This window comes from Xiphophorus maculatus, chromosome 10 (assembly GCF_002775205.1).
Source record: "Xiphophorus maculatus strain JP 163 A chromosome 10, X_maculatus-5.0-male, whole genome shotgun sequence".
Lineage (NCBI taxonomy): Eukaryota > Metazoa > Chordata > Actinopteri > Cyprinodontiformes > Poeciliidae > Xiphophorus > Xiphophorus maculatus.
In genome coordinates, this window is record NC_036452.1 from 1,275,688 (window position 1) to 1,300,751 (window position 25,064).

Sequence of the window (25,064 nt, forward strand, 5' to 3'; positions counted from 1 at the left end):
AAGAAATGGAGCTGGTTGAGGAAAATAAATACAACTGGAGAAACAAACAAAATTAATAAAATTATGAAGAACCATGATCATCCAATTCATGAGATGTAGAGAAACAGAGGCTTCTTCAAATACGTTGTAATACAGACTGCTACAGGAGACCCTTCCTGCCCACAATCATCTACAGCAGGGGAGTCAAACTCCAGTCGCTGTCCTGCAGGTTTTAGATGAGCCTCTGGAACAAAACCCTGGAATGAAACGGCTTCATTTCCTCCTGGTGTAGCTCAGGTCTCAGAGCCTTAATGACCTGATTATTCTGTTCAGCTGCTGCAGCAGAGGCACATCTAAACGTTTCAGGGCAGCGGGCCCCTAGGACTGGAGTTTGACACCTGTGATCTACAGTAACTCTGTAATTACATGAGATACAAAAACATATAGTTTCCCTTCAGGATTAATAATTTTATTTATTTATTTTTTTACCCCTCCAGGGGGTCTTTTTGTGGGCTCTAGTCATGCGGCAAATGTCGTCGGGTCCGGGAGTCGAACCCGCGACGGCCACATCGAGGACTCAAGGCCTCCAAATACGGGCCGCGCTAACCGCTACGCCACCACGGCACGCCCCAGAATTAATAATTTTAACAAAACCTAAAACCGGCTTCTAGCCATCAGAAACAGTTTCTGTGCAGCAGTTTCATAATAATAATAATAATAATAATAATTCAAAGTTACTGAGATTTTATGGTCATAATGACCTACGTTTGTTTTCTTTCTCTGGTTATTTTTGTGTTGTGAAATTCAAAGCCTCGTTTCTTTCCAGTTTTGTAAATTATAAACCAAATAATATGAAGTGATGCTGATAAATCACATTATGGTTTCCAATAATAACTGGCCTTTAAGAGTGAATTAAATTTCGCTGGCGGCTCCAATAATCCAGCCACTCAGTGAGACGACGGAGTAAAAAATGGTTTATTCTCAGAGTTTCCCAGGAAATGTGGACGAAGCTTTAATCATCACAAACATTCCTACAGAACCACCAGAACTGCAGCAGCGGCTGCATCGGGTCTGAATACTTTTCCGACCCGGTCAGAACCAAAGCTTTAGCGCCAAGTTGCAGGTACAGAGCAACGGTTGACTCAGAAACACAACGACGTGTCTCTGCAGCTCAATCCCGTCTAAATCTGCAGATTCAACCTCCTGCAAACTGATAAAACCGTGACAAACATCAATAACTGGATATTCTGCTTCTAATTTCAGTTGAAGCACCTTATTTTACTTTCAAACTGCATTTTTAGCTCTAAATGAGATGGAAATCTAAATCCAGAGGGGATTATTGTTCTTGGTTGTGCAGATTGTCATCACAAGCAGCAGCAACAGTGATGTAACCAAATGAAATAAAATATATCATTTCCTGTAACTTCCAGCAATGTTAGAGCAGTTCACCGAGCTGTAAATCAAGCTTAAGCAAGAAAAAAAATCTTTTTATCTGCTTCCTTCCATCCTGACAAGGTTGGTGTGAGAAAACTAACCGGATGAAGCTTTCAGCTTCACTCAGCACATCAACGCCTGCACAGGCTCAACGTTACAACCAGACAGCTCTCCTTACAAAACCTGCAGAGATAAATGACCTCAACTCAAAGACATTCCAATCTAAATCCAACAATTTAGCAATTAATGCTGTGAAAAGCAAAATCAGTTTCAGTTTGAGTTTACAAAGAATCTGACTTCAGTTTCAGGCTCACAGCGTCAGAAAAGCAGAACTATATAAACGAAGAGGAGATTAAATAAAGTACATATTCTGGTTTTGTTTCCCAGCAGAGCGGCTGATTTTTCAGAGAAAAGTCTGGAGGAGAAACCGCGATTAAGAATCAAGATTCTCATTTATTACAATTCAGAATTTATTCTAAAACTCTCCGAAATTGATTTTTTTTTTTTTTTTTTGTAAAAAAGAAATCCTCTGTCCGTCTTCATTTTGTAACTACGCGGGGCGGTTTGGCGTCTCCATGGAGACGGTACTTGAACTGTACGCATGCGCCGAAAGTAACGCAACAACAAGGAAACAACAAGCGGTTCCGTCTTCGTTGAAGGAAATATTTGGACTCTTTTTGGTTTTTACCTGAATTCCCGGGAAGAAAACTGTGCTGGACACGAGCTTCACCGAGTTCAAAGTTCACAGAATGGAGACGGAGAACTTCTGAAACAAGGCTAATACAGGAAGCTAAGCTACAGCGGAGCCAAGCTACGCCGTTCCTCCCGGTACTGAGAAGGTCCGCTCTGAGCAGCGAGCTGTGATTGGTCAGACGATCGAGCCCTGGGAGGCGGGCTCTGATTGGTCAGAAGGTTGTGGGCGTGGCTTACAAATAAACGATCTCAGAGAGATGGTTCACTTCCCGTCCAGTTTCTGTGTCCGTAAGCGACATGAATACTTTAATGGAACGGTTATCTGACATGATGAGAAATTATGAATGTTCTTACTAATCTTGGCTAAAGAATAGTAAGCTTTTTAACAGTCAGACAGCTAAAAACTCCTGGACCGACGCAGGAAGATGGCGCTCTCTCTCTCTCTCTGTAACACTTCGTTAAAACAAAATGGAGGACACAGGGAGGAAGTGATTCACTCTAAGCATGGATTCATATTTAAAACTTAAATGTGAAAAAGACACTTCAGTGTCTCATTCAGACTGAAGCAGGAGGATCCTTTAATCACCAATCGACTGAAGCAGAAATCATTATGAAGAATCGGTTTTAAAAATGCACAATAACATTTTTAAAACCAATAACCTATAGTTTTCTCATTGCTAATGTCAATAACTGATAGCCGATAACATACCTTTAGTAGTTAACAGGGCCGGCCCTAGCTTCCATAGGGCCCTAAGCGAAATGTTGTTTTGGGGCCCTTTAGTTCTGCTAACAATGTGGACCGGCTGCAATCAGCAGTCCGATCATTAGATCATTCACTCACCTGCTATAAACTTATTGCATCTCTGATAGTGCTGTTTGCATAACACGCTATGCATGTATAATATAGGACACATTTATCGGCCAGTTGATTTCTGGGTTAATTTTGGGGGATCGTGATTGGCCGATACTTACATGTGAAGCTGATCTTATCCACTGATCTTATTTTCATCAGCAAAGGTTTAACAATCAGCCTCTGTCCTCTTCTGAGAGGTTTGACTGACAGACCGACCCACCAGGTCAGATCTGAACGTTTACAGCTAACAATATTCACCCCATTGTTACCAACTCAGTGACTTTCTTGCTACATTTAGCAACATTTCAGACAAAAATAAATTCATATCAGCCAAAATCAAAATCAGCAGGTCAGGCTTTTTAAAGCTCGGTAACCAGGGATCAGCCAGAAAACTGCAATCAGTGCAACTCTACACACATATAAAATGTATTTCTCTTCAGCGTTACTCCAATACATTTAATTTACACCAGGTGAGTCTTTCTAATCATTTCTACATACATTACAAAATATGTTATTGTAAAAACAAATCACTTCATAATGAAATGGTGTGTTTTTGTTATTATAATGACAGAAATTATTACTAAAAAAAAAAAAATCAGCTCCACTGAGGGGGCCCCTTGGTGGCCCTGGGGCCCTAAGCGGCTGCTTAATTTGCTTATGCCTTAGGCCGGCCCTGGTAGAAAGCAAAAATGTAAGACCTTGACATCAATACTCTAATCAAGATTCAAAACACGCGACTCATGAAAAAATATACAATTTTGAATTTAAAAAACTATTACTAATCCATAATTTTCCAAAATCTAACAAACAAAAGCGTTTCTCAAATGAAAATCTATTTAAATAAAGTGCATTAATAAAAAATAAAGGGCTCTAGAATTGGTCTGCGATTTAAACAAACACAGAGAGAAAATGTTTTCCATAAGTTGACAGCAGGGCTGCTGGAGGTTTTAATAATCGTGATTCATATTTTATCACCGCCGCCCAACACACACGTTGGCTTCCTCGCTCCACTTTCAGACTCGTCTTCGTGCCAGAAAGTGAACTTTGTTTAATCCTTCGCAGAAGGAACCCGACTGGTCCAAATCTCCTGGTTACTGACGGCCTGAAACAAACATTCAGAACCAGAACGGCCGGCGGCAGAAAGAGAGCAGAGCGCCGGGCGGCAGATGGTCCGCTCACCACGGGGCCGGGCCTCAGAACCACACCGCCGCTCCGGGATTACACAGCGCCTTAAAGGCATATGGAGATCACACCCAATTCAGATCTGGTTCAGAGTCTGGGTTTCTGTAGCAGCCGCCACGCTGGCAGATGGAGAGAAAGGTTACACTAAACTCATTACCTCTTCCTTTAAAGTCTTTTTTTCCTGAAAAGGCTGAATGATAACTCTACATCATAATAAGATCATTAATCTGGATTTATTCACAACACTATTATCAGAGACATGACCAATAATACTTTCAGTTTTATATGTATATATTTAACATTGTTTGGCATTTAATAAAAGAACAGTAAATCAAAATTCTTGTAAGAATATTTCACAATAAATGATAAACAATATGCCCATCCTCAAAAATAATCCCTGCTTCTCCAAATATGGTCATTTCTGGTTTACAGGAAGGAAGCAGCCAAACCAAAGCATTAAAGGGGCGGAATCATGTTTTTCAGGCACATTTTATAACAACCAAGGAACTATGTCACCTTCAATTCTTATAAAAATGCTCAATATATCAAATGTGACAAAGAAAATTTTACTTCATAATTTAACTCCTTGAAATTGGGTCTCTGTCTCTTTAAAGCTCCTGCACTTCCTGAAGCTCCGCCTCCAGGAAGTCGTCCCAACATGGCTCCTCTATTAACCCTTTAAGGTTTCTACCAGCGTTGCTCTGAGCAGCAGCTCCTATAATGAGCTCAGCAGCTGGTTGCTAATTGCTGCTGGCTAGTCTGAAGGAGCTGAGAGGGGGGCGGAGCTGTGCCTCGGAGGCGGGGCTAGGTCCACCCAGGCTTTTAACAGCCGAATGGTTGCCTTGGAGATTTAAGTATCAGGTTTGTTCTTGATGAGGAAAAAACATGGAAAGATAAAAAAAAAAGTGGATTTGAACTTGCCAATCCTGCAGATATTCATTCATTCATTCATTCATTCCTCAGAGTGTCTCTGAGGTTGGACGTTTGTCAGCAGGAGGTCCAGTGAACGCTGTGTGTGAGTTTGCTGGGTGGGTTTGGACAGGTTCTGTTCCGTTTCTGATTTTTCTGCGTGAGTAAGTCAGTAAATGAGCAGCGGCCCGTTTTTAGCCGACTCCACTGTGCTGGCGTCAGACTGGGATCTATCTATGGAGGCTCGCTCATCCTCTGCCACCCCCACGCCCAATCAGCTACACACACACACACACACACACACACAGTCAGCCACCTCCTTGGGTTTAGGTGCTGCGTTGCTTTCGGAGAGCATCCACACAGAAAAGCGCTAAAATTAGCCGACAACTGTTGGCTTCCTGCTGGAAGAACGGACCATCTGGTGCTGGAAATAAACGTTTAACCCAAACGCTGCAGCTGGCATGAAGCCACTCCTCGTTAGAGAAGCAGCCTCCATTAGAGCCACTCCAGAGCCGGACCTCGCTCCATCCTGACCCGCCGCCCACCACCCAACGGGGTAAACGAACCGCTATCACTTTACAGATATTAAGAAATGTTTTCCAGAGGTCACGAAAGGTCAGCAAGCCCCCCCAACACTACTCAAATCTAACAAATTCACTCTGCTACGTTTGGGCTGCTTTTGTTTTGAAACCATTACTGAAAGTTTAAAGGTCAAAAGGTCACCAGCCCACAGAAAAGCGGCTCCCGTTGCTGTTAGGATGTACAGCAAACAATTTACAGTCGTACCAGAAACGTATTAAAAAAAAACTGAAAAAAACGTGAAAAAATTAATTGTGTCAAAATGTTTCTAATTTGAGTAATTAATTGATGAAATTACCAGGTTAAAGTCCTGAGTTTGGTCACAAATCAGCCACATCACTGACTGTGAGAGACCAACATGAACATCACAGCTGCAGAGTGGAAGAAAAATGATAGTTTTCTAAATTTTTCCAATGAAATGTTTCTCCAGCACTGCTGACCGGAAACACATTAAAGGAAAAATACCTGGAAGTATTTCAGCTCTTAGTTCAGTATAATTTTTGGAAACTCTGCAACTTTCAGCTCAACAGAAACTTCAGTGACAAGAAACATGCTTGGTGACACTTTGCGACCACATTGCTGAGCATGGTGTTGGCAGTGTGATGCTGTGGGCTGGTGCTGTACACACAGAGCCTTCTTGTTGAGGTTGTGGTGCAGAGCGGTACCTGGCTAGCGCCTGGACCTTGGCCCCGTGCCTCTCCTCCAGCTCTGCCAGCTTCTTCTTGAGCAGCTCGGCCTCCTGCCTCAGGCCGGCTGAGTGCTCCATCTCGCCATCCAGCAGGCTGCGCAGCGACCTGCACACACGCAGCAGGTCACGCCTGCGTTAGCAAACATCCCACCGTTCAGAGGAATTACCTCCGCCGTTCTGCTGACGCTGTTTTCATAAACAATAGATTAGAGGAATGCCGTTTTAATTGGCGCTCGAAACGAGCCAATGAATCACAATTAGCCCCGACGTAAAACCACTTCATTAACACAAATGTGTCTGCATCACTTTAACAGCCTGTTGCAAATCACAGAGAAATGAAATGCTGCTCGACAGATTCACAATCATTCTGATTAACGGCATTTAAAAGTCTGTCCCACATGCTGCAGGGAACCTGAGCTTTTATTCTGGGAAATCAAAGAAATCAAAGATTTTTCTTGAATAAAACGTCTTGAATGTTTTTCTGGGGGAAGGTTTAGAGGGACGTACGTGTTCTCCTCCACCAGCTCGTCCTTCCTGTTCATCATGGCTACGATGGCTTGACGCAGCTCCACTGAAACAAATAAACACCAGAATCAGGCATTTTCACTGCTTTACTCACCACAACTGATATTACCGTCCAAACAGTTCAGATATTAAAACAGAAACAACAAGGAGAAGGAAAAACTCAGGATGGGTTTTTAAAGACTTCCTGTTTCTGTGATTCGGCAGAAATCAGGAATAGCAGCAACGACTGAGCGTTTGTGTTGCTAAGCAACGGAAACTTGTCATTTCCTGCCAGAAAAACCAGTAAAAAATGTTGTATTAGTGATGTTGGTAAGGATTCAGAAACCAGAGTTCAGCAGTTTCACATTATCTCAGGATTTTAACATGCGCAGGATGCCACTGATTTTGTTGGAAACAGCTTGCCATAGTTCTCACATCATCAAATCTCAACGTCCATTTGTTTCATGACCAGAAATTATTTTCCAACAGACTTTTGTTTGTCAATAAGGAAAATACGCAGAAGCCTCGGCTGATTTAAAGAGGAGCGGCAAAAGCAAAGGAGGAGGATAAGCAGAGCTAGCTAACAGCTGTTGCTGTTAGCATGTCAGGACAGTCATGAAACTGCCAGAGCAACAGTTTTCAGAGGACTCTTCAGATTTGTTGCAACACTGACTGCTACTGGAGATCCACAGCGAACCGCATGAGGCCGGGCAGACGGGCTGCAGCCGTCCACAACGACTCTAAAGATTATTTGAGTTACAACATTTAATTCACATTTAGGATAAATAAGGATCTGAATCAATTTTCCTGGTGGGAACGACGTCCCGAGTCTTTGACGCATTTTTCCCATTTCTGTTTAAAAAAACAAACAGAAATGTTTAAGAAAAGTTGGACAATATTCAAAAGAGCAACAAAAATAGAGAAAGGATTCAAGAAGCTGGATAAGAAAACAAAAATGAGAAGTTCTTATTTTATTTTGTAGCGTTGAAAGTGAATTGTTGATATACGTATAAAATGGATCTCCAAGGGTGTAAATAGTTTGCTGCAGAGGTTTATAGGAATAAGGAAACCTTCCTGTTCTCTCCGGTTTAATCAGGACAGAAAAGCTGCATCAGATCAAACCAGATGGCAGAAACTCGCTGACACAACGATTTTAGCCTTTAATAAAACATCAGTTTCTGATGATGATATTAAAATGTTTGCGTGGCCCAGAATGAAATGCTGAGTGTTTCAGAAGTTACAGAACATCATCATCATCAGTTTGACTTTAAATTAAACTCCTAACCTGCTGCCAGATAACCTGCCGAGGGACCACTAAACATATTGCTCTGGTTTCCAGGAACGAGCGCGTCGCTCTTTAGATTCACAACAGCTACTAAAAAACCTCAAACATGGAACAATTTCATTCTTCTCTCAGAGAGAAAACCGGTGATGGGAGATGAAGCTTGTCATGGCCTCTGCCAAGAGTCTAAACGTTCAGCAGAACTCTGCTGGTCCGGTAATAGCAGCATTAGCAGAACCGGGCCTCGTCATCACGCTGCCTTGTGAATCAGAGCCGCTGCCTCCAATCAGAGATCCGCTCGGCCTCACGCTGCCACATCCAGCAGGAAATCACTAAAGCCAAACACTTTGTCCACCAACAGTGAAGTAGAAATCAGCGCCGCGCGGACAGAACCGCCGGCGGAGAACCAACGGGTCGCAGAGGAGCAGGAACGGCTGCAGAGGGTCCGACACGCCGAGGGGGACGGAGACGCCCCCTCTGATTATGGATGGTCACCAGGCCAACACAGAGACAGACCGGACCAACAACCAGGCTCTCACCAATTAATGTTTCTGGACTGTGGGAGGAAGCCGGACAGAATCCAGCATGCAGAAAGCTCCAACTCCAAGGAAAACCACATCGGTCACGAAAAGAGGGCAAAATGCAGGCTTGTGTCGTTTTAACCAAAATATATTAACAAAAAATACGATATGAATTCTAAATATGTGTTAGAATTTAAAAAATTCTAACGCAATTATCACTTTTTTCACAAAGTTCTGAGTGGAACCTTTGTCTTCACATGTTTCTGGTACGACCATAAATCTGACGCACAGCTACATCCACCAACAGCAGCTGTTTCTTTTCCCTCTGGGTTCATTTCTGCTTCTAAACGATCTGATTGGACGATGGAAGAGACTATTGTTGTGTTCAAGTTATGCTAACAGCAGTTAGCCTATCAAAAGCTATGCTAGCTTAAAATAGCATATGATTGCTAGGATGTAGCAGCTAATGCTAATGTTAGCGTCCACAGTCCAGATTTCTAGAGAAGCTCCATGAACGATGAGAGGAACTCTGATGAACTCATCTGACGTTCAGATCTGATCATATTTATTCAATAACTTAACAGGAAAAAGGGTTTCTTATTTTTATTAATTAATAATAATTAATTAATTATTTTATAAATTAATTATTATTATATAAATTATTATTTTAATTATTTTATAATTGCAGAATTATAAAGTTAATTCTGCAATTAACTTTATAAACATTTTAATCAAGTTCAAACACTAAAAAAACTAAATGTGAAGTGAATTTGAGTTTTTTCTATTTGATCTTGAAAACGGCCATCTATTAATCTGGACCATAATAAACATTTTCTGAAACCATTGTTTTCCTTTCTAAGAAGAAAGATTTGCATTTGAGGAAAAGTAGGTCGTTGTTTGTGCTTTTAGTTGCTTTGAGATTAATATTAATGAAAAAACTTTGTGAACAAAAGAGAATCTATTTTTTGTTTCTCATATTTTTGACATCCAGGTCCAAACTGAGATCATGGGGGCCGTGAATGGCCCCCGGACCTCACGTTGAGCCCCGGTGATGCAGACTGCAGTGGGAAACGTTGCTGCAGCTGCAGGTGAATAAATCCAGCCTGACTCAGATTAACGGTAAACAGACGCTTCTGTGCTGCAGATATTTTCAGGTTTTCTTCGTTTCGACTGAAGCGTCTCTGGAGATTCGCTACGCAGGCGAGGCTGAATGAAAGTCAACAGATCCACGGCTCCTCTGCTTCCGCGGGAGCAGAGAGGAAATATTTACAGTAGATACAGTAACGGCTGCACAGCGTGGACACAGTGCCACCTGGTGGTTCATCGGAGTCAAAGCAGCAGGAAATCTCCTCCAGGTTTTCACACCCAGTTCAGTTTGTTCCTGTAAGGCAGGGGTGTCCAAAGTGGGGCCCGGGGCCCATTAGAGGCCCTGACTGCAGGTCAAGCATGAAAAACCTCTGATTTTTATTTATTTAACCTTTAAAATAAGCAGGTGTTTTATTAAGAATAAATACCCGGCAGTGAGAGAAGCACAGGTGGAGATGCAGATGGAGACTTTATGTTTTCATTCAGGGTAAAATTATCACCACATAATTTTCTCATAATAGAAAATCTTAAGTACGAACAGAGTGTTCATCTTTTAACCGCCAAGATTTTATAACAACTAGAATCATGTTAATCCAGACGAAGCTTCGCCAAAATCAGCTTTTATTTAATTTATTCAACTAAATACAGAAAACGTTCAGAGAGAAAGTGATTTAGGAAAACGCAGAACCAGCAGAGGCTAAAAACACGAGTCCAGTTTGATCAAACCGGGTCAAACCAGGTCAAATTGGTTAAGCTAACAAACAGAACCTAAAGAGGAAGTGAGGATTTAACTGCTGGGATGGTTCAGATGGTCCAAATGCCTCTGCAGCAGCAGAACCAGAACTCATTCTGGTTCTGCTGCTTTCATCCGGGTTTCCTGAAGCAGCAGAACCAGAAGATGTTGAAGCAGCAGAACCAGAATATGTTCTGGTTCTGCTGCTTCAGGAAACCCGGATGAAAGCAGGAGAACCGGTTTGGAAACACACAGAACCAGAAGTCGGCCCAGAATAAAAACAGAGACTCACCGACCGTCATGGAGTCCGGCAGCCCAGCGGACGGCGGACCGGACCGGACCGGCGGACTGGACTCCATGCTGCAGCAACAGAGATGAACAATCAGATGGTTAGTTTGGAGTTCGGTCAGGCTGCAGCCGATCCAAACATCAGAACCCGACCTGAAGGCGAGCTGGGTTCTGCCGGCCTCACAGTTTTCCGCCAACCCGGTGGAGCGGCACGGGGCGGGGAACCCGGTCGCCTCCTCCACAGAACTCACTGCAGGAACAGAAGTGAAACTGAAAGGACCAGCCGCCACGGAAAGTACCTCAGATTACCAGTTCTGTTACACAGAACTGGTCCGGTACCTGGATCAGGGTCCGCTGGGTTCACAGGAATCAGGATGTCGGCGCTGGTCTGGTCGGTCACGGTTTGGACCGGACTCCAGGTGGAAACACTGGACAGGCTGCCCACCACCAGCCTGGAACCAGAACAACCAGTTAGAACGGGCCAGTTAGAACCGGGCCAGTAAGAACCAAACCAGTTAGAACCGGACCAGAACCAAATCTCCTGCAGAATCCTCCATCAACTAATGTTTTTTTTATCTAAATTTAAATTTCTGTAACAAACCAGATCAAATTTTTCCACCAGTGAGTTGAAGGCTGCAGCTTGTTGGAAAATATCGGATTAACTATAATATCGGTAAATATTGCGAGGACGATAATATCGGCACGAACAGCCGATATTATCGTCAATATTCCTGATTTATTTCCAGGTCGTAGGTCTGAACGGGTCGGTTCAGATCGACCCGAAAGAGCCGGATATGAGAGGAAACGTATCAGATTCGGTCTCTGTGCTAACCTAGCCTTAGCGCCTCTGAAGCTAACCGCTAACATCGGCTGCATCCCTGTACTTCCTTCCTCTTCCCAGATGCAGAACTTTCTGTGGTTCTGTCGCCTGAGGTCCAAATCAAGCAGAGGTTCTGGAGAGGCTGGTGGTTCTGCGGTTTGTTTTAGACTCACTGGTCAGAGACCAGTCTGTCCTGGATTTCAGTTTGGGGTTTCCTCGTCTCCTCCTCTTCGTCATCCTCCTCTTCGTCGTTCTCTGCGCTCTGGCGGTCGGGGAGCGGTGGTCCAGCAGGGGGCGCCGTGCGGCCGGGCTGCGGCGACCCGACCCAGCCCGCGTCCCCCGGCTCTGGTACGCCGTTCTGGGCCGGAGACCCGGACAGCGGCGGCTCCAGCGGGTCGATGCCTTCCTCCACGCTGCTCTGAGCCGGAGCGCCGCGGCGACTCCTCGCCTTCGCCTCTTCATCGCCGTCCTCCTCATCCTCAGCCCCGCCGTCCAGGTCGTCGTCGAAGGAAATGATGTTGGTGATTTTCTTCCTCCTCCGTCGCTCCTTCCTCAGCCCAGAGTCTGGGCCGAGACAAAAACCAGAAACTCAAATTCAATTTACAGAAACTTTTGATTTCTTTAAAAACGTTTTACAACAAATGATTCAAATTATTCATCTTTCAGTTTTCTGGCCATTAAACAAACATGGAAAAATGAAACAGGCGCTGACATCAGAAACTCCATGATGGAAAATCAATAGAAAGCCGATTTGGTGCCGAACGGCAGGAATCACTGCGGCCACATAAATATGACCAGAAAGATAAACTGTGTTGGACTGAGACATTAATTTCAAACAGAAAATAAACAGTTTGTTCCTGTGGGAGGCAGAGCGGCTCGCAGGCATCAGCAGGTCGGCTTCCTGGGGAACACGGAGCCGCTCCTCTGAACCCAGTTACACTTCAGTCACAGAGAAAACCACAGAAGAAGCTTGCAGAAGAGCGAGAGCCAAAGAAAGAAGGAGAAAAGTGTGAGCAAAAGAACGAAAGACAGACAAAGAAAGAGTGATAGAGTGGAAGAAAGGAGGAGTAAAGCAGTTTGGCCCGGTTCCTGTTCCGGGTCGGAGCGTCTGCAGTCGTAGAAACCAACCGGTGTTTGGCGGAGTGAAGTACGCCCAGCATGTTGGGGCAACTTGAAACTGCTGCTACTTTTCCCTTCCGGATACGGATTTCTTCAGATATTTGCAAGTTAGAAACTATGTTCGAACTAATATTCCAAATTTCATAACTCTCCCGGAAGAAAATAAATTATGCAAAATTGTGCTGGGCTCTCCAGGATCGAAAAAGTTAATCACGAGTTTTGTTGGTGTCTTTGCAGAGCGAATGAACTTTACCACAGACTCCTTGAGGGCTGCATGGGAGGAGGAGCTGGGTTTGTGGATCGGGAGTGAGGTCTGGGAGTGAGGTCTGGGATGAGAGTCTGGGATGAGAGTCTGGGATGATTCAGATCCTCTATCAATGTAAGACACCAGTTAATTCAGTTCAAGGTGTTTCATAGAATTCACTATTCTAAAGTTAAACTGCACAGAATATTTCCTTCGACATCTTCAAAATGTGATAAATGTAAGTCTGCGGATGGCTCCCTGTCTCATTTGTCCTGGACATGCCCCAAGCTCTTTCATTACTGGTGTGAGATTTTCAACTTGTTTTCTAAGGTTTATGGATGCGCGTTGGTTCCTGACCCCCAGGCTGCATTGTTTGGATGCTCTCCTTCTTTGAGGAACTGCAGCATTTCTATGCAAACGACGGTGGTGTATGGAATGGTAATAGCCAAAAAAGTAATATTGAGACTTTGGAAAACTGACAAAGTTCCTCAGTTTAAAATGTGGTTGAGCGACTTTACTGAGATTCTCCATGTGGAGAAGCTACGATATGATGTTGTGGGTTTTTCTAATAAGTTCTGTAGTATCTGGCAGCCGGTTTTGGACCATCTTTCTCGATCCAAGGTCGACCCCGACACTCGCTCAGTTTCTTAGTATGCCACCTTACGGACAGGTAATAACGTCCTTAAGCAGAAATTGTGCTCAATGCAGTGTAATCAACTCTCTAGATAATTTTCCTGACTTGTTATTATAAATGTTTATTTCTTTCTTTTTTTTTGGTTATTGTACGTCTTTATTTTTATTACTAGATTGATAAGAGTATACTGCTTTCATACAGGATTTTGTTGCATACATGCATGTGTATGTAAGTCTCCGCGAATATGTGTATATGTATATATATATGCTTCATACTCTCATGTATGATTTATGTATGTTATATTCTGAAAAAACTAATATATATATATATATATATATATATATATATAAAAAACTGCTGCTACACAACGAGTTGTTGCTAGCTAGCATCTCCCAGAATGCCGTGCGGTTCTGGATCAGAGTTCAGTGAAATGATCAATATTATTTTAAGTGTTTTCTATTGATACCAATAACGTGTCATCAATGTTTATTGGCCAGCCCTGCAGCTCCCTCTGATACATCAAGCATTTGTAACCCAGAGGTGAGTGAATGTTCAGCATAAACTACACATGTTTTCAATATGTTGAAGCTAAATTTGTAAACGTTAACATCGTTTCCTAACCAAGCTGTGGCACAGATCCAGAGGAACCAGAGCGGCCGGTTACTTCCAGGACGCAGCGCGGCTTCCTACCAGCAGAGGCGCTGCGGGGCAGGACGGGCAGCGGGTCGGAGGCGGCACCGGGCTTCGGGGTGAAGCCGGGCACCACGGCGGTGGCGGTGCTGATCTCCCGCAGCAGCGAGCTGACGCCCTGCGTGGATTCCTTCAGCAGGCTGCCGATGCCCTGCGTGGATTCCTTCAGCAGGCTGGAGACGGACGAGCCGCCGCCGCCGCGCAGCGCGCCGCCGTTCAGGTCGCTGTTATCGATGTTGATGGCAAACAGGATGGAGTTCAAACCTGGAGGGGAAACAGGAAATCAGAATATCTGGGTCAGGTTTAATCCACTAATTCAGTTGAAAAAGGGACATTTATAGTTTTTCATCTTAAAGTTAACAAAACTTTGAAACTTACAAAAAAAACTATAAATTCTCAAACAGAAATGTTTTTATGGTCAACAGTTGAGTGGAGGGAAAAAGTGTCCTAGAAAATCCACGTCTGTATTCAGTGACATTCTGAGAACCTTCATTAAGTTTAATGAGCGATAACCAAAAATATTATAAATTACCTCAGAAAAAAAGCCAGTAATGAGTCTGTATAAAATAGATTATAAAGATTCATAATCTACATTATGAATTTCCAGGAAGTGAAGTTTAAGCTCTCACTTCCTGTTCCTGTAAAATTAAATACTTTACATTTCAATATTAGTCATATATTTATAGATATTTTTATATATTTTTCAGATATTTTTAAATTTGTATTCATATATTTATAATAGGAGTGTGCCGATTTATTGGTGCCGATTTCCTTAATTTTGGGAAATCAGTGTTGGGCCGATTTTATCCACCAATGTTATCAACCTGAGCAACGGGCTGAAAATCAACCGCTGTGCTTTTCTTTTCTCCTGTGAGAAGCTGGACCGACCCACCGGGTCATGTCTGCACGGTTAACATCAGTCGCCCCGTTGTCGCTGATTCAGCAACAGTTTGGCTGCGCCTAGAAATTCTGTCCATGAAAGTAATGAACAGAATCGGTGACAAAGGGCAGCCCTGGCGGAGTCCAACCCTCACTGGAAACGAGCCCGACTTACTGCCGGCAATGCGGACCAGACTCTGACACCGGTCATACAGGGACCTGACAGCCCGTATCAAAGGGCCCGGTACCCCATACTCCCGGAGAACCCCCACAGGGCTCCCCGAGGGACACGGTCGAACGCCTTCTCCAAGTCCACCAAACACATGTAGACCGGTTGGGCGAACTCCCAGAACCCTCCAGGACCCTGCTGAGGGTGTAGAGCTGGTCCAGTGTTCCACGACCAGAACCAGAACCACACTGCTCTTCCTGAATCCGAGGTTTGACTATCCGACGGACCCTCCTCTCCAGGACCCCTGAATAGACCTTGCCAGGGAGGCTTAAGAGTGTGACCCCTCTATAATTGGAGCACACCCTCCGGTCCCCCTTTTTGAACAGGGGGACCACCACCCCAGTCTGCCAATCCAGGGGAACTGCCCCCGATGTTCCCCTGATGTGACTTGGCAGAGTCACATCAACCAACACAACCCTACAACATCTAGAGCCTTAAGGAACTCCGGGCGGATCTCATCCACCCCCGGGGCCTTGCCACCGAGGAGCTTTTTAACCACCTCGGCGACCTCGTCCCCAGAGATTGGAGAGCCCAACCCAGAGTCCCCAGGCTCCGCTTCCTCAATGGAAGGCATGTTGGTGGGATTGAGGAGGTCTTCGAAGTACTCTGCCCAAAATATGTTTATTTATACTTAATTATATATTTTTTATGTTTATTAACATTTCTTCATGTTTGGACAGACGGTCGCTCACCTGCAGCCATGGTTGGCAGCATACTTGCTCTCTCCTCATCCAGAACAAAAGCCCAGTCTTCATAGAAAGTTCTAGAGAAGACAGAACCAGAACCTGTTAATCCGTCCAGCTGACCAGTACCAGAACCAGCAGGATGCTAACCCAAGCCGCGGGCGGTCAGCCAGCAGCGTGTGCAGGTAGCGCTCCAGCGAATGTTCGTTCAGGGCGCAGCGCAGCCAGGCCCGGCCCCGGCCCAGTTCGGACGAGATGTGGCGCAGCGAGTAGAACCGCTGCAGCTCATGGCGGTTCAGCTGCTCCTTCACGTTCAGCCAGAAGGTCAGCTCTGCAGGAGGAGGAAACGTTAGCCATGCTGGCTAATGCTAGATAGCTTCATCTCAGCTGCTGATATTGACCTTTTTTAACCAGAGTTTTATTTTCCCCTTGAAACAGGAAATGCAAGTTAAAGTGGTTTGAAGTCGGGTTTCTGGGACGAGCCGCTGCTCTGCATAATCACAGGACGACCTCAGAACCAGGTCTAGAAAAGGTTTATTGTTATTGTTTTTCAGAACCGGGTCTAGAAAATTAATTCAGTTTATTGTCCAGCTCAGGACAAACTGCAGGCCCCAATTCACAGGAAACACAGGAACAATTCAGACAGGCTCAAAATAAACACTTAAAACCAACAGCAGCAATAAAAGAAGTCTGTTTCTGTCAGTGGTGGTCATCTGGAGTACTTAGGAGTAGTCAGTCAATACTCTCAGTCTGTCCTGGGAAAAGCAAAATGCTATTCGTCTTCAAGAAGGAATTTCCCTACAGAGAATAACTCCATCCGCTCCTCAGGACCAGGAAAGGCTGAATATGAGGAACTTTTCCCACCTGAGGGTTTAAAAGCATTTTTTGTTTTCACTCATTCTGATACAAACTTCTTTAACCTGAGCAAGCTACAGCTCGACTCGACTCCTGCCTGATTCATCCTGATGAGTGTTAAGAGCCAACCAGCTGAACCTGTAAGTCATTATGATCTGCTGAGTGAAACACAGATGAAACGTTTCACACCAGGCAGATAAACGCTTCAGAAAAAACAGCTCAACATGCAGAAAGCAAAGCTGCAGAGGCGTCGCAGCGTCCCTCAGAGGAGCCTGACCACAGCACCACACTGCAAAAACAATAAACCTTACCAAGAATTTTATTTTGTTTCTCTGCAAATAAACTATTATAAGACAAAACTAACTTACTAGTAACTTTTCAGCAGGATGTAGAAGATTTTAGATTACTGGAATCTATTTTAAATCAGTAAAATAAAATCTGATATTAATAAAAGAAAAAAATAAACACACAGGCTGGAAAACATCCGTTTTCAAAATGTACAAAATGCTATAAAATAAGTATTTGTAGTTTTCGTAAATAATTTCTTCATTATTTAATTATGGAATTATCACGTAAATAATTGGCTGGGGTTGCTAGGTAACAGGCTGGGGTTGCTAGGTAACAGGCTGGGCTTGGCTGGGGTTGCTAGGTAACAGTGCCAGGGGAATTAGAAGTTTTTTCATAAATATTAGGGAATTATTTACCTAAACAAACTCTTATATCTTGCTGAAAAGTTACTTATAGTTAGTTTTGTCTCATTTTAACTGTAATAAATATCTGCGTTAGAAACTAAACAAAAATACTTGGTAAGATTTTGTGTTTTTTGCAGTGAACAAGTGAAACACTTTTCCAAAGGTCTGCTTCCTCAGACCAACTCGGTTCCTGCATAATTCAAGGCTTTACGCCTTCAAAACAAAGAACAAACTGAAACATCCAGTGGGATGTTTCCTGTTTCTCAGCAGCTGGTGATGCTGGTGATGCTGGTGATGCTGGTGATGCGTTCACCTGCTTCCGTCTTGCTGCTGAAGCCGGCGGCCTGCTTCAGCGCTGCAGCGGTCAGCGCCAGGCCTTTGCTCTTCCTCAGGCCGTGCTGCAGCACCGCCTCGAACTGAGCGCACAGGCAGATCACCCTGCAAACACAGAGCGCTTCAGTTAAACCTTCAGTTACTGGGACAGCAAAAAATATAATAATTAATAAAATAACTAAATATATCATAATATATCAAACCTACAAACACAAAACTTCCATATCCAGTCCAAAAAGGCGTAGAAAGAACATGAAACTTATGACACTAATTGTCTCCCATATTTATATTTACACATTAAATTTTTGCTCATGTCACAAGAAGGTCCGTCATAATAAATTTAATGATAAATCATCTCAGAAGTTATCACAATAAATGATGATATTGTTGTTTTGGTTCCATTTTCCAGTAATAAAAGCAATAATGACGTAATAATGCAAGAACAGATTCTCTCAGATCAATAAACTTCAGGCGTTTTGAACAGCTGAGTGGTTGCCATGGAGATTAAAGGATTTCTCAGACATGAAAGAATCAAAGCAACGCTGCCGGTTTGTTTTTGTAACATGATGAAAAGATAAAAACATTTTTGATTTTAGATGATACCGTCCCTTTAAGACAATTCACAGAATGAAGTCGGGTTTTATATCTTAAAAAAAGTCGACAACTTCCTGAACTTGTTGCTGTAGGGCTGAAGTGATGCTTTCAGGCTTAATGTAACGGTGAAAAGAGACACATGGTCCAGTCTGAATCTGTTTTAACCTGGAACTCGGTTCTGTTTGAAACAAACATTTTAGGTTTGGTTCTGTTTGAAACAAACATTTTAAGTTTGGTTCTGTTTGAAACAAACGTTTTAAGTTTGGTTCTGTTTGAAACAAACGTTTCCCGTTTGGACCTGCTCTACCTGCTGTCTGAGTCCGTGGCGATCTCTTTTCTTCCTCCAAAGCGGATTTGGCACTGCAGAGATATGAAAGGAATGAAAACATGAGAAAGTTCCCGCTCTGCAGGCAGCAGAACCAGGACAGATTTCAGTAAAAATTTTTGTGATCTTCCAGTTTGAATTTTCTTGACGTTTCAAAGTGTAGCACAGCAGCTTCCTGCAGGAACCAACGCGAGTTAAAACTGCAGAACAATCAGAGTTCGGCTTTGATCAGCCGCTGCTTTCTCTGCAACCTGAACCCAACCTGCTCACGTTGCCATGGTGACGCCCACGTTAGACCATCTGCTCTTCATCCTCATCCTCCCAGAATGTTTTCTCACAAATTTTCACAAAAATTGACCCAGGAAACATTTTTCTACTTCCTGTCTGTGTGAGCAGCAGGTGAAGGAAGTAAAATCACAACAGATCCACATTTTATCACATTAAAACCCTAAACTGTAGTTTAGTTTATTTTATTGAGGTTTTACCAAACAGATCAACACAAAGCAGAGAAGAAAGTTAATCTCAGTTTGACAGGGTTGGCAGAAAAGCAAAATACATTTTATTATTATTAAATTAGTCCCAAGTTTTGTAGGAAGAGATAAAATCACATTTTAACTTTTGGATTTAAATGAAAATCTCCCCACAGTGAAACATGGTGTTGGCAGCATTATGCTGTGGGAATGCTCTTTAGCAGGAACAAGAGGAACAGAGTTGATGGGAAGATGGACGGAGGAAAACCTAAAGACTGGAGGTTCATATTATATTATGGGATGTTTTAGACCAGTGGGCCCGTAGGGAGGAGACCGAAACCGAAACCGATGCTGTTTGTGGACTCAATGTTGCCGCTCAAGACGTAACCGACAGAATCCAGTTAAAGGATTTTCAAAATAAAAGATCCTCCAGACTCAATACATAACACGGAAATATTTAATTATTTCTTGCGCGGGCCGGTACTAATTGGTCCACGGACCGGTACCGGTCCGCAGCCCGGAGTTTGGGGATCACTGCTTTAGACCAAAGCTGATTCATGGGTTACAATGGCCTAGTCAAAGTCCAGACCTGATTAGGCCTGGACTAGTCAGGCCTCAAAACTCTGAAACTCATTTCAGAGTTTTTTAAAGACTCTGAAATGAGTCTTTAAAAAACTCAAGTTTGAAGAACTTCATCCAGCCTGACTGAGAATGAGCAAAAGTTTCTGTCTGGACGTTCAAATATGAAACAAACTTCAAGCTGCGAAGACGCGTTGCTGCATATCGTAGCTTTATATCGTTGCTGCATATCGTAGCTTCATATCGTTGCTGCATATCGTTGCTGCATATCGTTGCTGCATATCGTAGCTTTATATCGTAGCTTCATATCGTAGCTTCATATCGTAGCTGCATATCGTAGCTTTATATCGTAGCTTCATATCGTAGCTGCATATCGTTGCTGCATATTGTAGCTTTATATCGTAGCTTTATATCGTTGCTGCATATCGTTGCTGCATATCGTAGCTTTATATCGTTGCTTCATATCGTTGCTGCATATCGTTGCTGCATATCGTAGCTTTATATCGTAGCTTCATATCGTTGCTGCATATCGTAGCTTTATATCGTTGCTGCATATCGTTGCTTCATATCGTTGCTGTATATCGTAGCTTCATATCGTAGCTACATATCGTAGCTTCATATCGTAGCTGCATATCGTTGCTGCATATCGTTGCTGCATATCGTTGCTGCATATCGTCGCTTTATATCGTAGCTTCATATCGCTGTAAAAATGTTCCCGGGGTGTGAATACTTTCAGACGGTTCTGCAGCTGCATATCCATTGAATTCAGAATTTACCATCATATTTCTCCCAGAGCTCAACTGAACTGAACCGCTGCTGCTTCCTGTAGGAAGGATGCTAACGCTAACCGCTAACTCACCTGTTTGACGGCGTCCAGCAGCCTCTCTTGGAGGTTCTGTCTCTTGGCATCATTCTGCTGAGTTCCTGCAGAGGAAGGAAACACACTGATGATGATGATGATGAGGGACGAAGAGGAGAGAAACATGGAGGCAGTTTCCCTGAAAGCTCCGTTAAAACAGAACAAAGTTACTCTGGGCTCAGAAACGGTTCTGCTGAATAAACCTCTAAAAGTTACTGAGGTTCTCATTAATCAGGGGATCCAAACTTTTTATCACATGAGCCAAAATCATCAAGCAGCAGAACCAAAAAATTTACATTTTTTCTACAGATAAAGAATTCTAATTTTTTTTAAAAGCTGAAAAATTATCTAAGATTCAAAGTTTAAAGAGTTTGAATCATTAAAAGAAATTTGTAGCTTTTTTATGTCTCCACTGAAAAAATAAAGAAAAGAAAATCGATTCTGAGCAAAAACAGGTGAATTTTAACTGTTTAATCTCTATTTGAAGATTTAATTTCCGTTTGAATTCAATAAAGTATTTTTGAACTGAATTTGAAATTAAAGAAACTCTTTGGGCTGCAGCCAAACTTTATGCTGTAAGAAGATTTTCATAACTGTGGAAAGATTTTTTAATCATTAAAAACTTAAAAGTTTCCATCCAGTTGAGCCGATTTTAATCATAAAACCCTTTAAAGACAGCAGGCACTGATCAAAGAGCTACAAACTAAATAATTCAAATAAATGAATATTAGAAGTAAAAAAATGGAATGAATAAAAACAAATAAAACCCAATTTCAATAAAAATTAATAAAATACTAATATCAAATAGTTTCTGCAGAGGGTTGCTGTTCTCGCGGTTTCTCCGGCTTCCTCGGTCCAAAACATGACGGATTCATTTGACTCTAAAAATATAAACAAACATTAAAATTAACTCTGATTGGCTGCTTTTCGCCATGTGATTTCATAAGGAGAATTTTTGTCTCCATTAAATTAAAATTCTATTAAAAATTAAACCCTGACCTGAACTGTCCTGTGGTTCTTAATGGTTTTACTGGTTTTAAAGGAAGAAAACGTGGCGAGTGGATTTAAAGTTCAGAACCTGGACCTTTCCTTTCAAAATAAAAGTTGAATGTTCCTCTGCTGTTGTTAAGGTGACCCGAGCGCTGTGTCGGTGTTGTTGGACTTTTGCTTTCATTTCCCAGCAGCAGAGTCTGACCGAACCGAGCCCAAGTGTTCCGAACCACAGAATAAAGCAGCTGGAGCTGAACGTGTGCAGGAAGTAGCTGGTTCTGGTTCTGTTAGCTCTGAGCGGGTTGCTGGAGCAGAACCTCCCTGGCTGGATGAGAAACTCACCGTACATCCTGACATCCGACCTCCTGGACCGGAAATGGCTCGGAGGAAACGGTTCTTCTCATCTCCCAGAACCAGCACCAAGCTAGCGGTGCCCCGGCTCCATGCCGCCGCCGTAGCCGACCTGGACCCACCCAACAGCGGCGAAAGCGCTGATGCTCGCTCGGTGAACAGCGAGGCCTGCTGGGGAGCCGCTTCACGGTCCAATAACCCGGCGGGCCGTGATGGACGCGGTTCCGAGGCCGAACTCCGAGCCGTTCGGTCCCGTGCCAGCAGAACCGGGAGCCGCTTTGGACCAGAAACCAAAAGTTATCAGAGTATAATCAGTTCAGCCTGTGACTGAACTGCGAAAAACTGAAACTGACCACTCACATGACGACAGCGGGGTCACGTGACCAAACACACTCCGGTCATATGATGACGAGCGCTGCTGGGAGTTGTAGTTTTTACCTGAAAAACTGATTTCCGTCGCTTTAGGTTTGTTCTGCTGGTTCTTTGCGGTCCAGATGAATAAATGTTCTTCTTCTTGGTGTCTAAAATTGTTTTCCTCTTTCTATCATTTCCCCCATTTGCTTCATGTGGCCTAAAAACATGACAAACTAATGTCAGATTCAGGTTTTTGTTCCTCTTTATAGAAAAAATAACACGTTCACTTACTAAAATAATGTAACGAGCCACCAGCTGTTAAATCCTCACATGAGGATAACATACCACCTACAAAGCATTTTATTATTATACTATGTGGCAGAATAACACACTGGAAAGTATTCTACATGGAAAATAATTATACAATACAATTATATTTTTTTCACAGATGAAAATCTAAAAAGTGTGGCATGCATATTATTGAGCATTACTTTGCAGATTCATCTTTCTCATTGGTGGCATAAATGAAATACTCTGATTCTTCTTGGTTGAGTCAGGTCCAATGGAGAACGTCTGTGCACAGCAGTATTCAAGTCTTAAATTCTCTATTGGATGAACGTCTGGTGTTTCACGTCATCATAAAAGTTTTCAAAAACAGAAAAAACAAAATCGATAGACTTGTCGCTTTTAGAAAAAAGGTCACTAAAGAATCTGAAAATCCCCACACTTAGCCACGCCCCCAGAGCATGTAAGCTCCGCCCACTTTGATGACACTGGGGGCGGGGCTAAACACTCAGTTCAGTTACACTTTAAATCCTTAATGGTTTAAACAACAAGATGGAAATGTGATATTTACACTACTTTTAATTTCACACAAAAATTTTAACAATATTTTACAAGTTATTAAGCAAGTTCTATGTGGGTTTGTTTCATCGTTAATTTAGATTTGACATATATTACAGGCAATAATTTAGTATTTCTGCATTAAATAGGGAACATATAGAAAGCAAAAGCTCGTAGCAGCTGCTGATAACAGTTTTCTGCTTCAGTGTTTTGTTTCAGCAGCAGCATTTACAACTTCCATGATAAATGATCAGATCATGCAGATAAAAAGAAGCACTTCACTCATTTCAACTCCTCCAGAATCTGTAAATGAGCTACAGATGGCCAGCAGTAAAAACAGTCAGTAGTCTCTGAATGTGTCAGCAAACCGCTGTTGTTGTGTGCAAAGTTTACGTCTTATCATTCATCACCTCTGTGTTGACTAATGATTACAGACACATACAAATAACTACAAAGTTATTTGTAGACAAAAATAAAGCTCCAGCTTCAGGTTCTGACTCTTCATATGGACAGAGTTTCTCTCACAAGTTGTTTTGAAGAAGAGCCTTTAGAGCTGCCATATATGGTGGACAGCGTTACATCCGTACCACAGTCTGAGGGCCCGGGGCCCCCGGAGGGCCCCTCTTCCACAGGCTGAGCCTTTTTCCTGAAGGAGTTCCTGATCCCGTTGGAAACCCGCCTGACGGCCTGGCTGAGCCGCCTGTTCCGGGTCTTCATCAGGCCCACGTCGTCCTCCAGCTCCTCCGGCGGCACGTCGATGTTCCCTGAGTACCAGAAGATCCACCAGATCAGGCTGAGGAAGATGACAATGGCGCCGCCGTAGATGAAGACGTCGTGGATCACCAGGCCGCCGAACACCCCCACCATGATGACCAGGACGCCCAGAACGTCGTGGACCACCGCCAGCCAGAAGGCACACTTACAGCGGCCAACTCCATCGTACGTCTCCTCCATGACCGGCGCGATCTGCACGGAGGTGGACATGATGGCAGAGGAAGTCCTCTAGACCAGAAGAAGAAGAAACCTGGTCCGACGGCGGCTGCAGGGCTGTGAGGTTGAATCCCTACATGGAACAAGCTGCTGTTCAAAGTACAACGTTCACTGGCTGTTATCTGGGATCCACTGGATCTGATGTTTCAGTTGCATCATCTCTGACAAACACGCAGCAGATTCATTCCTGAAAATCGCCTCCCATCATCCTTCCCACTGAGAAACGTTTGGTCATTTCTATTTATTGCTGAGTTTTGTTTGCTTTGAAGCAGTTTGTGATATTTCCATTGCAAAAAAGTCACACGAAATCAGAGGTGGGCACAATCCGCTAACGGCTAATGGAGGAGCTAATTTGTAGGTTAGTGCTTAAGCTAACTTTGAAAACATTTAGGGCACTTATAGGTTTCCATAAGTTACTTTTTCCAGATTTATTCGACAGCAGCGCTGAAGATTGTTCCACTTCCTCTCCTAACTTTATTTAAACCAAGAAACATACAGAAACAAAATAAAAGGGACAGTAGAGAACAAGATATGAACATTTAAATACAACATCAAAGGGGACATGCTAATTATAATACAAAATAAAATTGGTGCTGAAGGGTTGTTAACTTTTAAGGACAAATATAATTTGAATGGATTTAGCATTTAAACTTTTAGAGATTCTATATTAATTGAAAATAACATTAACTAGAAATTAGCTTCTTGCTGCAGAAATTTCCACTAAATCCCCTGTTGGTGTAGCAATTTAGCATTAGCTTCCAATAAATATGGTGTTGGTGTAGAGCTTGTTGTAAGAGGAA

General features: G+C 43.1%; 1 protein-coding gene across 2 annotated transcripts; it reads right to left on the reverse strand.

Annotated features, from left to right (window-relative positions):
* Window positions 1–6,121: 6,121 nt before the first annotated feature.
* On the reverse strand, window positions 6,122–22,610 carry LOC102237730 (sorting nexin-29). Of its 2 annotated transcripts, none has more exons than XM_023341112.1 (13): window positions 22,069–22,610; window positions 20,737–20,801; window positions 18,811–18,863; window positions 17,890–18,014; window positions 16,180–16,360; window positions 16,039–16,109; window positions 14,170–14,502; window positions 11,725–12,115; window positions 11,071–11,183; window positions 10,885–10,981; window positions 10,736–10,803; window positions 6,825–6,888; window positions 6,122–6,423 (listed from the first exon to the last, which is right to left on the reverse strand). In XM_023341112.1, the coding sequence occupies exons 1-13, from the start codon at window positions 22,073–22,075 to the stop codon at window positions 6,165–6,167; spliced, it is 1,827 nt and encodes a 608-aa protein (XP_023196880.1). In that variant the 5' UTR covers window positions 22,076–22,610; the 3' UTR covers window positions 6,122–6,164. The 2 variants fall into 2 exon arrangements, with proteins under 2 accessions (XP_023196880.1, XP_023196881.1); XM_023341113.1 differs by having other exon boundaries at window positions 6,123–6,423; window positions 14,239–14,502; window positions 22,069–22,607.
* Window positions 22,611–25,064: the final 2,454 nt, after the last annotated feature.